General features: G+C 40.2%; 1 protein-coding gene across 1 annotated transcript in view; it reads left to right on the forward strand.

Annotated features, from left to right (window-relative positions):
- Nucleotides 1-11,896: 11,896 nt before the first annotated feature.
- Nucleotides 11,897-15,663, forward strand: part of LOC143018769 (uncharacterized) — a 4,409-nt gene continuing 642 nt past the window's right edge. The window contains exons 1-5 of the mRNA XM_076174350.1: nt 11,897-12,028; nt 12,356-12,559; nt 12,728-13,259; nt 13,382-14,129; nt 14,235-15,663. The exon at nt 14,235-15,663 is cut by the window's right edge and continues 642 nt beyond it. Coding sequence (XP_076030465.1) covers nt 11,897-12,028; nt 12,356-12,559; nt 12,728-13,259; nt 13,382-14,129; nt 14,235-15,663 — 3,045 coding nt within the window. The remainder of the gene's footprint in view (nt 12,029-12,355; nt 12,560-12,727; nt 13,260-13,381; nt 14,130-14,234) is intronic.

The following is a 15,663-nucleotide window of genomic DNA, read 5'->3' on the forward strand; positions in this document are numbered from 1 at the left end:
TGTTTTCGTTAGTGGGATTATTGTCGCTACGTGTTACCAAATGTCCTACTTTGCTACCTGACGTCCTGGCTATTTTGATGCCCGCTTTTAGGAGAAAAGTGTCTAGGTATGAATTAACATTAGAGTTTGGTACTGTGATATATCTGGTTTCATTATTACATTTATTATCATTCTTATTTTTATTTTCATCTTTACTTTTGTTAATTATTTCTTTGGCTTTCTTTTTCAACCTACATAAGAGACCTTTTGGATATTTGAGTTTGATGAAAGTTTCAGTAATATGTTGTAATTCAGGATCTAGAAATTCTTTACTGCATATACGAAATGCTCTGAGGAAGAAACCCATTATAATACCTGTTTTAGTTCTGTCATCATGTCCTGAGTAGAAGTGTATATAGTCTTCTTTATTGGTGGGTTTCTGGTATACTGAAAATTTCACATTTTTATCTATTCTATGGATAATTGTGTCTAAGAAAGGTAATTTTCCGTTATTTTCATTTTCTGCAGTAAATTGTATATTTTCATTTACACTGTTTAATCTCCTGAGTTTGTTATTAATGTCTGTATCCTTAGGTACAATTACGAGTATGTCATCAACATACCTAAACCATTTACTATTCCTACCCATTATAGTCATGTATTCTTCTGTTTCGAGTATTTCCATGTATAAATTTGCTAACACTGCAGAAAGGGGACTACCCATGGCGAGGCCAGAATGTTGTCTGTATTCAATATTATTAAAAGTGAAAGCGCCAAATCCTACACAAAGAGAAATTAATTCGAGGTAATCTTTTTTGGGTACGGGTAGATCTTCATTTTTCAAATTATTTACTACTCGTTCAACAGCATTTAGAGCGCCTTTTATTGATACTCGAGTATACAAAGAGGTGACATCGTAGCTGGCTAGTTTCTTGTTATTGAAATCTAAAACTTTTAATCTGTTAATTAGATCCGATGAATTTCGTAAATGTGCATCACTAATAGTTCCTAAAGTATTGGATAAAGGTTTAGCTAAACATTTGGCTAACTTATGAGGTGCGCTATTGATTCCTGACGTAATGGGGCGCATAGGAATTCCTGTTTTGTGAATTTTAGGCAGGCCGTGCATTCTTGGTGGTATAGGTGCTTCTTCAAGTAAGTTTAATAGTTTTTTCCCTTTCTCTGATTTCTTTAATATTTTTCTCGCTTTTGTTGTGAATTTTTCGCCTTCATTTTTTGCGTAACCATTATGCTTTTTCTCGTAAGTTTCACTGTCACTGAGTAAATCTAACATTTTACTATTGTAGTCTTGTTGGTTCATTACTATTATGCCTCCTCCTTTATCTGCACTTGTGATTATAATATTTTTGTCTTTATTTAGGCAAATTAAAGCATTGAGAAATCTTTTTGGAATAACACATTTGTTCTTGTTTGCTAAGGCTTGATAGCATGTGGTAATATCTTGAATAAAACCTTTGTCTACATCATCCATTTTCCATATATAGTTTTTGTTTAGATATTCACTAAATTTCTTTTTGTGAATTCCGACATCGAATTTCATACCTAACGATAGTGCTTGAGTTTCTGTATCTGAGAGTTGTCTGTCTGAAAGGTTCGTTACTAATTCTGGATTACCCGCATTGTTCCAATCACTATTTTCACATAACTGTTTTAATTTTCGCTCTAATTTCTTACTGTGTTCTTCTCTTTGTTTATGAAGTCTATTCGAAAGCCATCGCGGTATTGGTATCTCACTTGTTTCACTACATAATGTACTTACTTGGTCTTGTAGATTCTCTATTGCTTCTTCTAAGTAAGCTCTAGCTACATTTCCAAACGGGTGTTTTGTGTTTCTTAGTTGTTCCGGTGCTGATTTTGGGAGAACTTGCTCTTCTAGGCAATCTTTAAGAAATTGTCCGCGTAGTGTATAACTTTCCATTTGTCGTCTTCTGTTGTATTCTCTCCATATTTCCTCTCTTCTATCACCTTTCGACATGTTGACTATATCAGCACCGGAACAACTAAGAAACACAAAACACCTCGAATTAATTTCTCTTTGTGTAGGATTTGGCGCTTTCACTTTTAATAATATTGAATACAGACAACATTCTGGCCTCGCCATGGGTAGTCCCCTTTCTGCAGTGTTAGCAAATTTATACATGGAAATACTCGAAACAGAAGAATACATGACTATAATGGGTAGGAATAGTAAATGGTTTAGGTATGTTGATGACATACTCGTAATTGTACCTAAGGATACAGACATTAATAACAAACTCAGGAGATTAAACAGTGTAAATGAAAATATACAATTTACTGCAGAAAATGAAAATAACGGAAAATTACCTTTCTTAGACACAATTATCCATAGAATAGATAAAAATGTGAAATTTTCAGTATACCAGAAACCCACCAATAAAGAAGACTATATACACTTCTACTCAGGACATGATGACAGAACTAAAACAGGTATTATAATGGGTTTCTTCCTCAGAGCATTTCGTATATGCAGTAAAGAATTTCTAGATCCTGAATTACAACATATTACTGAAACTTTCATCAAACTCAAATATCCAAAAGGTCTCTTATGTAGGTTGAAAAAGAAAGCCAAAGAAATAATTAACAAAAGTAAAGATGAAAATAAAAATAAGAATGATAATAAATGTAATAATGAAACCAGATATATCACAGTACCAAACTCTAATGTTAATTCATACCTAGACACTTTTCTCCTAAAAGCGGGCATCAAAATAGCCAGGACGTCAGGTAGCAAAGTAGGACATTTGGTAACGCGTAGCAACAATAATCCCACTAACGAAAACAGCGTTGTTTATAAAATCCCGTGTAAAAGCTGTCCCTCTTCATATTTTGGTGAATCTGGTCGCGGAATTATTAAAAGAATAAATGAACATAAAAATGACTTAAAAGCCCATAGGACATCTAACTCCATAGTAATACATGTGGATAAACATGGTCACCTTCCAGATTGGAACAACACAACCGTATTAAATAAAGGATCATCCAAGAAACTAAGGAAGACAATTGAGGCAGCATATATCAACACTAATAACAACATTAACCATAGAGAAGGATTTATATGTTTAGCAAAAGCCACAAGTTTATTAATAATAAAAGAATACGCAGATAAAATAGCAAGCTCTCCGAAGCGTCCCATAAGATGACCCGTCCGTGTATAAAATATCCGGTTACGTTTGAGTTGTTGGCTTTGTGATCAAGGCCCTGCGGGTCGAAACGTTAAGGCGTAAAATTCCCCCATTTCTCCTCGTCAACTTCTTTCACCTTCAATCTTATATTATATATATATATATATATATATATATATATATATATATATATATATATATATATATATATATATATATATATATTACCCTAGTCAGGTGTAGAGATGCAACTCAAAAAACCGTGCTGTTAAAAAAAATGGATGTTTTCGTTTTTTTTTATATTTTGTTTTAAAATAACTCAGCAAGGAAAAAAAAACATATTACAACATTTTTTCTATGTTGGAATATCAAATAAATCAGTATACCCCTTACTTGAGGTTTTCTATGGTATTAGGGCACTTCCATTTTCTGTTGTTTCATGTTTTGATGTGTTTTATTTATTTTACAATGTATAGTTGCCCCAATTAGTTTTGGCATAATTAAAAAAAAAAAAAAAAAATGGATAAGAATCGCAACTCGCCCAGTATTCTTTTTTATTACATTTTCGTGTCTGTCCATTTACATGCTTTTATTTTATTTTATTTGTTTATTTATTTATTCTTTTTTTTTTTTTTTTTTTTTTTGCTAAATAGTAACTGCGAAATACTCAAAATGGTGTAGCAGACGACACATTTTTCTTGACTTACTAATGACATCTATCACTCTTATTTGACAAATAGTACAATTAATATACGTTGCAGAGGAGAGAGAGAGAGAGAGAGAGAGAGAGAGAGAGAGAGAGAGAACGCAGGAATCCCTTTCACGTAGTGGTCGATGGTAGACTAACAACCAGCTTCAAGCTGTAAGTGGTTTTGAGTGTAGAGATGCAACTCAAACGGTGACAGGGTGCCTCATCCGGGTTTCAAGATAGCCATTCACCTAAATGACACCCTTCCAAATACCCTTATCTTTCTAATTCACCATTTGTTCAAAGGAACAAGCGGTTAGCCTTCTCCCTCCCTCCTCCACTTGGGTCTTTCCCCAGCAAAGTGATTGTTTGGGAGTTCGGCCTAAGAAACCGTCCTCAGCCAATCACTGGCCAAGACGTCAGCCAAATGCCAGGCATTCCCATAAATCAGCAACGAAAACAAAAACAAAAAACGTAGAGTCTGAACAACTTCATACCAGGCTTAATGACCACTTTATGGATCGATAGAAAAAAAAAAAAAAATAAAAAATAAAAAAAAAAAAAAAAATAATAAATAAAAAAAAAATCAGCAGACTTGCCTCTAGGTATGCTGGAAGCTACTGCCTCCTCTGAATTGTAAGCATTATCGCTTGGGCCAGGTTTTAGTCTTACCCGTTCTATATCTACTACATACCTGATACCCTCATTCTTCATTAAATTTGTATGTATTATGTATTAGGATCAATGTTACATTTTGTTAGGTTATCGCCTCTGATTATATTTTACACTGAAAAATTGAATAATTGACACTGTCTTCTGTCTTTCGGCATATCAAGTTTGATGTGTTTCCATAATGCCTTTCTAACTTTGTTGTAACTTCGCCATTCGGTATGCCTTTACAGATAACAAGTACGAGTATCTATTCAGCCTGAGCTTGCCCCTCCTTTTCTTTAATAATCCTCTTTCAGGACAGTGCCTTAACATTTCTTTTTCAGTATTAAATGCAATCACAAATTTCTAATACAGGTGAATAAGAGTCGGACAATAACCAACGGTAATTAATTTTGTAGGTGTCGTTTAAAGTCTTCCAGGAATAGATGGCCCGTTTGGTACACGTCGCAAAATTAGTTATAATAAGCATGACTGGCAGCCATATAGAATTCGTTCAGTATATGTATCATATCAGTGGTTACGAATTGATAGTGTTTCTTTCCACTTCTCCTGAGCAGTTTTGTTCGTGTATCGTAAGTATAAACTATCGCTCAAGTATCGGATTATTCATCCTTACCCAAGTCTCATTTCATTTCGTTCAAGTCTTGATGCCTGTCTCAATCAAATACTTCATTCAAATATCCAAGTATCCATTCAAGTCTCTATATCAAGTATCGCTTGCTATCAAATCAATTTCTATATGGACAAACACGTTTCACACGAAAAAAAAACAGGCTAGATTGATGGATATAACGATAATAGGAATTAGAGGACCTGTTTAAGCTATAGAAGGGCTATTCTTGTTTAAACCCATACGTCCTAGTCTGTCAACAGATATTTACGACTAGTTCACAAGCTTAAATAAAAATACCATTCAATTTGGAAGAGTTTGTGACCAATCCTTCGTATATCATTACAGGGACAAGTTACAGGGCATGATTGGAAGGACATAGCAAGATGCTAGAACATAGACATTCAGTCCTACCGGACAAAAAGCGTGATAAAGAAAATGGGGGTAGAACAGCTGGCTCAATTAGGGATAATAGAGATCGTAGCCACAGACACACTGACTACCCCCAGTTTAGTAGTCCCTAAAGACCAGGATGGAGCACCGGCAGGTCTCTTAGCTCTGAACAGTCTCCTATCGGAAAATCCCCGACAACCAAACCAGCAGACAATATGCAAACGGAACAATTAAGATCATAGTATATCAATTAGAAAATTCAAAATTGGAATTAGAAAGAGAAAGATTAGAAAAGGAAAGATATTAGAATAGGAAAAAAAAGGAAAGAGAGATTAGCAAAGTAATGAGATCAATATCAATTAGAAAATTCAAAACTAGAATGGGAAAAAGAAAATGAGAGAAAAAATTAGCATTGGAAAGAGAAAGATTAGCATTGAAAATAGACATCAGAACTAAGGAAGTCACAATACAAGAGAAAATCAAAGAAAGAGAATTGGACATTCAAGAGAAAGGAGTACGACTTAATGTAGGTAATTTGTCTTCTCTGATCCCTGCACTTTTACCAGAAGATGTAGGCGGCTGCTTCAAAACCTTTTGAGGTAAAGATGACTGGCTTTCAATACTAACTCCTAAATTAACAGAAAAAAACTCTTCAAGTGTATAATAGTTTAGACAGGCCCGACGATTACGATTTCGTAAAGTAACAGGTTCAACATGCGTATGCTCTAACCCCTGATGGCTATATAAAAAAATTATATCTCTAACGAAATCTCGTGCCCAAACTTGTGTTGAATTTGCCCCAGAAAAACATAGTTTAAAAAATTGTCAGAAGCTATAGATGTAACTACCTTTTCAAAACTCGCCAATACTATAGTTATGAAGGAATGGAAAAGTAAACTTCCCTTTCACCTCTTGAGATATGTAAAAGAAATAAGGGAGAACCACTTGAGAAAGACTTGATCCAGGCAGCGGAGTTGGTAGGTGCCCAAGCTTTAATGACAGAGACGTGAGGAGGCGTAGCTCGCAGGCAAAGCCCTATTGTGAGACGCTCTTCTGGTAATCGCCCTGAAGGAACGGATGGTAGAGTAAGAAGTAGCATAAATTATAATCGTGTTTCCCAGCCAGTACGGTGTAGTTATTGTAAAAAGACAGGTCACTCCATTTCAAGAATGTCGTCATCCATGCTGTAAAGCCTCAAATAAGCCTAAAGATCATAGTAGTAGCAAAACTAAACTTATTTCAGCCTCTAATTTTCATAATCCTCTTACTTCTTTTGACCCATACATTTTTCAAGTAAGAGTATCCTTACATAAAGGTGGTCCTAATTACCCCGTTACCATACTCAGGGATACAGGGGCAGCCCAGTCAATTCACCTCTCTGATGTCATTCCTAATATCTCCAATGCATTTACAGGTAAAAAGGTTTTACTGTCTGATCTTACAAGTCAAACTTCTTACCCCCTAGCAGAAGTTGACCTATAATGTGCATTCCTTAATTTTCAAGGGCAAGTTGCAGTGCGTCAGGGATCCTTACCTATTCACGGAATAAAGTTCCTTTTGGGTACTGATCTCACTGATACCCTAACCGCTCCCCCACCAAGAACAGTAGGTGAACCTTTACCTGCAAGTCCCACCCTTGAATTGAATGAGAGTTGACCACACCTGTTTCCTACCTGTGCTATAGCTCGATCCCAAAGTAAGGTAACTTCTTCTCCACCATCAAATTCCTCACCTTTACTCAAGTCTCTGCCCACCTCTCCTCCGTCCTTTGGTAAGGAGGATTTAATCAATAAGACCCTAACCAAGGCTGAACTCATCCATGCTCAACAAAAAGATGACACACTCTCCTACTTATTACACATAACCACAACCAAAGCAGACATAGACACCACCCCTTTGTTCTATTTTCAAGATGGAATATTGATGAAAGTATACAGACCCCCTACCTATAATAAGCTACAGACCTGGGTAGAAAAACACAAAATTGTACTTAGTCCCTTAGTCAGAAGTAGTGTATTGAAATTAGCTCATGATGGTTTCGCAGGACACTTAGGAGTGAGAAAAACATATCTCGACGATGTGGTGGTGGTGGTTGACAGCTGGGAAGACCACTTGGCCTGACTAAATGGTCTATTCCATCGTCCTAAGGAGGCGGGTTTGATGATCAGTTTACAGAAGTCCGTTTTTGCTCGAGGGACCGTGACTTACCTAGGCCACACCGTAGATGGTGGTTCGGTGAGGCCCAAAAAAAGCCAACTTGGAAGCAATCCTAGCCTTCCCTACACCAAGGACAAGGAAGGAAGTGATGAGGTTCTTTGGGATGGCCGGATATTATCACCGCTTCTGAAAAAACTTCTCCACCGTCGCGGCTCCCCTTATCGACCTGATCAGCTCTGCCAAACCCTTCCAGTGGTCCCCATCCTGCCAGACATCTTTCAATAATTTCAAATCATTTCTGACTTCCGAAACAATGCTCAAGACTCCTAACTACAACCTACCATTTCACGTACAAATAAATGCCAGTGAAGTTGGAGTGGAGGCAGTGTTGCTACAACCTGACCCTGCCTCCACTATTCTCTATCCTATGGCCTTCATCTCAGCGAAGCTCAATAAACACCAAGAGAGCTATTCCACCATAGAGAAGGATGCCCTATCTCTAGTCCTGGCAGTCGAGAAGTTCAATTGTTGTCTCCAATCATTAGCAGCGCCCATCAAGATATTCACTGACCATAATCCTCTCACTTTCATTGTTAGGCTCTAACCTTACAAGAGTACCATCTAGATACCCGCCATATAAAAGGGCCCGACAACATCATTGCAGATACCCTCTTTCGTGCTCCAGTCAGCTAACCTCCTTCGTGTTCCCTGTAATGGTGACATGTAATATTCCTTGTGTGTTGTACATACGTATTTGTAGTATTGTTTATTTATTGTTGTACGTTTGATGTATTGATGTGGGAACCAAGTGTTTATGTTCAGTGTGTATGTTTTCCCGCCAAGTCTGAGCTTGGTTGAGTGGCTTGGCGTCGGAGTCAGTCTTGATTCCCCTTTTGGAGCGTACGCACGCTTGTCTTTGCTGTTCTAATCAATTTGAATATCTAACTCAAATTAATTTAATTTAGCCACCTTGTACATCTCCTTCGGAGGTCGTCGGTGGGGGGTGTCAAGATACTAACCCTAGTCAGGTGACACGATGCCCCATCCGGGTGTCAAGATATCCATTCACCTAAATGACATCTTTCCAACTCCCCTTATCTTTCTATTTCGCCATTTGTTCGAAAAAACAAGCAGTCAGCATCCTTTCCCTTCCCAGTTGGGTCGTTCCTCAGCAAAGAGATAGTTTGGCAGTTCGGCCTAAGCAACCGTCCTCAGCCAATCACTGGCCAAGACGTCAGCCTAGATCGACTATATAAGCCAGGCATCTCCAAAACTCAGCAAACTCGCCTCCAGCTACGCTGCAAGCTCCTGCCTCCTCTGAATTGTAAGCATTATTGCTTGGGCCAGGTTTCAGTCTTACCCGTTCTATATCTACCACATATCTCATACCCTCATTCCCTATTATATCTGTATGTAATTTATTAGGATTAATAATGTATTTTGTTAGGTTATTGTCTCTGATTATATTTTATAATGCAAAACTAAATAATTGACACTGTCTTCTGTCTTTCGGCATACCAAGTTTGACACATTTCCATAACGCCTTTCTAACTTTGTGACTTGGGCATTCGGTATGCCTTTACAGATAACAAGTATCTTTCCAGCCTGAGCTATGACTATATATATGTATGTATGTATATATGTATGCATATATATATATACGTGTGTGTGTGTGTGTGTGTGTGTGTGTGTGTGTGTGTGTGTGTGTGTGTGTGTGTGTGTGTGTGTGTGTGTGTGTGTGTGTGTGTGTGTGTGCGCTTACATGGGCCTATTATCTTGTGAAATTATCTCTCTGATAAGTATTCCCAGGCAGGTGTTAGCAGATCAAGAACTATCCCATCTTCCTCTATCAGGTGGTAAGGCATTATGTTTCCCTCCCACTCCATGAAATACTCAAAGCTAAAACTATATCAACATATCTTTTAACTAATCTTACATCCTCCCGTGTTGTTGTTCGATTCTGGGTCCTAGTCATGAAATGAAAATTATTACAATAAATATACATATATTTTTTGTATTGAATGTACACAACCAACGTTCTCAATACCAACGCTTGTTTGTGAATCTGGATTTTGTTATGTGTACTCTGGGCACATTTTATCCTCAGTGGCTTGACAGCAGGTGCGCACGAGTTTCTGCCCCAAGCTGTATCTCACTTTGTGCCAGCATCAGTGTCCAATTCTTCCTTTGGTCTTACTATCTCGGTGGGGCCCTTGCAACCCCTTATCACCCTCTTCCTTGCACCTTCCTCTTTCCGTCTCGTTTCTCCTCCTTCCTTCTAATTTGTTTTCTCCTTCCTACTTACTCCTTCCCTTTAACTCCTTACTCCATCCTTTCACTTCCTTTCTCAAATGGTACCATTCCCTTCCTCGTGCCTTTCTTGTTCTTTTGTAAGTCTTTTCTTATTACTCTTTCCTTTGTCGACCTCTTTTTTCTCTCTATATCCACTTATTCAGTCAAATTTCTGTGTTCACTCTCTCTGTCTCTGTCTCTGTCTCTATCTCTGTCTCTCTCTCTCTCTATATATATATATATAAATACATATACACATATATTATATATATGTGTATACATATATATATATATATACACATATTATATATATGAACATATATGTATACATATATATATATATATATATATATATATATGTGTTTGTGTGTGTGTGTGTGTGTACACATGTATATGTACATGTATATGTATATGTAAAAATATATGTATATGTATAAATATATGTATATCTATAGATATATATGTATAACTATATATACATATATATATATATATATATATATATATATATATATATATATAGATATATATATATATATATATATATATATATATTGTTGCGGGCCCGTCCATGGCCAGGCACTTTCCCGCCATATTTGATCATCAGCCCAAGTGAGCCCAATTCTGCCTTGTCCTACTATAGGCCTGGTAGAACAAGGGGTACCGGGCCACCAGATGCTGTGTGTGCGCATGCGCAATTGGTAAATTGGTTGTATCCACATTATGTATTTAGCTAGTTAGTTCAATTCTATTGATCATTGTATTATAGTTGATTTGCGGTATTCCTGCCCTCTTTATATATATATATATATATATATATATATATATATATATATATATATATATATATATAGACTGTATATATATATATATACTGTATATATATATATATATTAATAATGTGTGCATATATATATTATATTGTTAAAGTTGAGAGTAGTCACCAAATGGTGACGTCTGGCAACTCAAAGCCAGTGGAGGTACGGTAGGCTTGCGTGATACCTCCTTCCCCCTTACGATTCCTGTCATCATACCAGACAGGTGTTCTGGCTAGCAAATTGTTACCTAAATGGGTAACGGTAAGAATTGCATATACTTAGGGATAGGAAGGAGCCTCAGAGGTTACTGGTGCGTCCTTGTAGGTAACATACTAGGTTGTATCATATTATTCATGTTAAAATATAGATACTTATACTTGTAATGTTTGCTAAATACCCCTATTGACTTAACATGAGATAGATCAAATGTTACAGTATCCTTGTATACGTGAAGGGCTACGTAACATGTGGGGACCTGTGTCCGGGATTGAAAATTGTGCATACGTAGACTAAAGCTCCAATTAGTGTGACAAGTGTTGTGTTGTGCCAAAAAATTGCCAGTGTTAATAGTGTCTATCGGTCGCACCGTGATCCCGTAGAAATTATCTATCTTATGTGTTTAACTATTAGCTAGCTGTTAGTATATAATTACCACGTGTTCTCGAAATTCTGAGTTCAAAATGTTTGATATCGACCAATTTCTTACTAACCCTTCAGGCAAGGCTCTATGGGATATAAACAAAGAATGCTTGATCAACATTGCCCGACGCCTCGGGTTAGAGGGTTACTCAAGCTTGAAAAAGGACCCTCTGAGGGAAATGGTCTTCAACTACCTCGTTGAGGAGGGAATGATCAGGGAGGATGACATACCCGCAACAGAGGAATCTGCTAAAGAGCCAAATAACGTAGATCCGCAGATTGGCAGTGACAATGAACTTAATTACATGGCTTCACAGATTGGCAATATCAACGACCCTAATAAAATTGCTCCGCATGGTGGTATTGCCAATGAGCTAAGTAACGAAGCTTCACAAATTGTTACTGCAAGGAGCCTAGTTACCTAGCCCTACAAGTTGAACTCAGAAAAATCGAGATACAGTTGGAAACCCTCCGTCGAGAGCAAATGAGAGCAGATGCCCCTGTGTTTAGGCTCGAGTCCCAGCTTGCAAGTGTGCCCAAATTCAATGAAGACGAACCCGACAGGTTCTTTGCGCTATTTGAAAAAATGGCGCATTTGTCTATCGGCCGTTTACTGGTAAGGCGTTGGATGTCTTCTCCGCTCTCTCTGAGGAGCAGGTGAAAGACTACTATATGGTTAAGTCCACCGTCCTTACCAGCTATCAGCTTGTGCCTGAGGCTTATCGGCAGCAGTTTAGGAACTTGAAAAAAAGGGGGAAAAGAGACATACGTCGAATATTTTTGACGCAAACAAGCTTTGTTCCAACGGTGGATGGAGAGTGAAGTGAATCAGCTCATCAGAGCCATGATAAACTGGCTGAGTTGATCCTGCTCGAAGACATCCGCAATAACTTACACCCCGATGTACGAGCGTACCTAGATCAAAGAGGTATACATACCCTAGCTGATGCAGGCCCAGTTGCCGACCATTACTGTCTCACTAATCCCCGCCAAAGTTACAAGTCTTCTGCTCCTGCGTCCCAACCCAGCCAAGTACGTGCCCACCAGGCATTTACTCCTGCACCATTCGCCCCTCCACCTACGTCAGCCCCTCAGGCAGCAGCGCCGGGACCTCGGTCGCCATCAGGATTTCATTCATATGCCACAGGTAAGCCCGTTGTCCGTGGGACAGTAGGATCTATCTTTAATAATGAGAGGAAACCTTTGTAAATATTGCCGTAGGCTCGGTCATGATGTTAATGACTGCTTCAGAGTAAAGAACAAAATTCCCTCTCACCCAGGGACCCCCTCTCTCTCGATCAATGTGGCCAAACAGACGGAAGTACATTTGTATCCTCTATCACCTACAAATAACCGACCTGTTATGTCTTCCACCTCCTCCACGTTTGAACCATATTGTTCATCCGGTTCCGTAGCTCTTAATGAGTCAAGTGTACCCATTCCCATTAAGATCTTGAGAAACACAGGCTCAGCCTTATCTCTGGTTACCAAAGAAGCTGTCCCCTTCCTAGATGAATGCTACACTGGTAGTTGGGTTCTAGTGAACGGTTTGACCGGGGGATCGCGTATCCCACTGTGCCAGTTATACTTACAGTCCCATATCAAATCAGGCTATGTCACGTTAGGGGTAGTGGATAGGGTACCTGTAGAGGGCTTCTCCCTCTTAATAGGAAATGACCTCGCTGGAGGCGTGATGTTACCAAATGTCATGGTCTCGTCACGTCCTACCGCTGAGAATAACACCACACAATTAGAGGAAGACATCCCTGGGCTATTTCCTGCGTGTGCAGTCACTCGTAGTATGAGCCAACAGACAGATGTCCCAAGCAATGAATCTGTCGAGGGAGGTGGTATCGATGTGGTTTCCCCTTTGTTTTCAGTCTTGTGACAAATCGGAAGAAGATCCTATTCAGGTAGACCCCCACTGACCTCGGTCTAGGTGAATTATTCAACGATTCCTCACCGACAGATAAACCTAAGAGTAATACAGATGAGAATAGTGTCACGACCCTGACTAGTTTTGGCTCCTCTCCTGTTACTAGGAGTAAGCTTGTTCAACTCCAGGCAGAGGACCCGGAACTAGCCAGTTTTCTCAATAGGGCAGTTAGTGAAGTGGAAGCCCAACAGGAGGCCAATTGCTATTACACTAGCTCTGGCGTGTTGATGCGTAAATTTCGTCCCGCTACCTCCCCCGCCAGTCACCCTTGGTCAGTGCACCACCAGATAGTGATTCCGAAGCCCCTACGCCAAGATATCCTTAGCATTGCTCATGACGGCGTAGGAGGACATCTAGGAACTAGGAAAACTTATGCCAAAATTCTATCACATTTCTATTGGCCTAAGTTACGAAGAGACGTCAGTACATACTGCCGTACATGCCGTCCCTGTCAGTTAGTGGGAAAACCTAGCCCCAGTATCAAACCGTTCCCGTTGCAACCCATCCCAGTGATAAAGGAGCCTTTTAGTAAGATCACAACTGATTGCGTAGGTCCATTGCCAAAAACCCCCCGTGGTCATCAGTTTCTACTTACCATCATAGATTGTGCCACTCGCTATCCGGAGGCTATTCCCTTACGCCGCATCACGAAAAAGAATATTGTAAGAGCCCTAGTTCATTTTTTTACCCAAGTAGGCCTTCCCACAGTGATACAGTCCGATCAGGGATCAAACTTTACTTCTCGGTTGTTTAACCAGGTGATGGAAAGCCTGGGTGTCAGGCAATCTAGGTCCTAGGCTTATCACCCGCAATCCCAGGGTGTAGTAGAGAGGTTCCATCAAACCCTCAAAAGAATCCTAAGGACCTTTTGCTTGGAAACCGGAAGGGACTGGGACGAGGGAGTAGATCTCCTGCTGTTCGCTATCCGAGATAGTGTTCAGGAGTCTTTAGGTTATAGCCCATTTCAGTTAGTTTATGGACATGAGGCACGGGGTCCCCTTAAAGTTTTGAAGGAGAGCTGGATAAGCAATGAGCCTGTGACCCCGTTGGCCTCCTATGTGACTAAGTTTAAGGATAAACTTCACTTAGCTATAAGTCTTGCCCATTCAAACCTAGAAGGTGCTCAGATTAAAATGAAGCACCAGTTTGATAAGTCAAAAGGAGCAAGGGGTAGGTATTTTAAGAGTGGAGATAAAGTCTTAGCTTTCTTACCATTAAAAACTAATCCTCTTCAAGCTGTGTATAGTGGACCGTATCAGGTCTTAGAGCGCCAAGGTCAGGCCAACTATGTCCTCCACACTCCAGAGAGACGCAAGAAAAAGCGTCTAGTGCATATTAACTTGTTGAAACCCTACCACGATCGTGGTGAGGGTGTGATAGGAGATAGTGCGGAGGCTGACCCTCCGTCACCTGCGTGCTTAATAGTGCCGGAAGTTAGTGAAGAAAGTGATGAGTGTTTCTCGGAAGCTCTTAGTGGGTCATGTGTTAAGATGGAAAACTCAGTGATTTTACGAGACCTCATTGTGAAGTTAGAACATCTCTCTAGTGCCCAAGCGAAGGACATAGAATCCCTGCTACGAACGTACGCGTGCATATTCGGTGATCATCCTCACCCCTGCTCAGCACTGGAGCACGCCGTGGAGACCCATGGGGCCCCTCCCATCCGCCAACGTCCTTACCGCCTGAACACCTTCAAGAGGGAGTACGTCCGAGCTGAGGTGCAACGTCTCCAAGAGCTCGGCATTGTACAGCCCAGCCACAGCCCGTGGGCATCTCTGGTGGTCCTCGTGCCGAAGCAAGATGGGTCGATGCGATTATGCGTCGACTATCGACGGGTCAACGCGGTAACGGAAGTGGATGGGTACCCCTTGCCTCGCATAGACGACGTGATCGACGACGTGGGCTCGGCGCGGTGGGTAACCAAGCTCGACCTCCTCAAAGGCTACTACCAGGTCCGACTGACTGAGCGCTCGAGAGCCATCTCCGCCTTCGTCACCCCAGAGGGACTGTACGAATTCTCCGTTCTTCCCTTTGGGTTGCGTAATGCCCCGGCCACCTTTCAGCGCCTGATGAACCGCCTCACAGCTGGGATGGACGGAGTCCGGTGCTATCTCGACGATATCGTCGTCTTCGGGGACACCTGGGAGTTGCACCTAAGTCGCCTGAAATCTCTCTTCGCTGTGCTGGCTGCCAACAACCTGACGGTGAACCTCGCCAAAAGCGAGTTCGGCCATGCTCGGGTCACCTTCCTGGGGCATGTGGTCGGCCAGAATGAGGTCCGACCCGTTGCAGCCAAGATAGCGGCCATCCAACAA

Source organism: Oratosquilla oratoria, chromosome 35 (assembly GCF_046742065.1).
Source record: "Oratosquilla oratoria isolate Oo_2021 chromosome 35, ASM4674206v1, whole genome shotgun sequence".
Taxonomy (NCBI): domain Eukaryota; kingdom Metazoa; phylum Arthropoda; class Malacostraca; order Stomatopoda; family Squillidae; genus Oratosquilla; species Oratosquilla oratoria.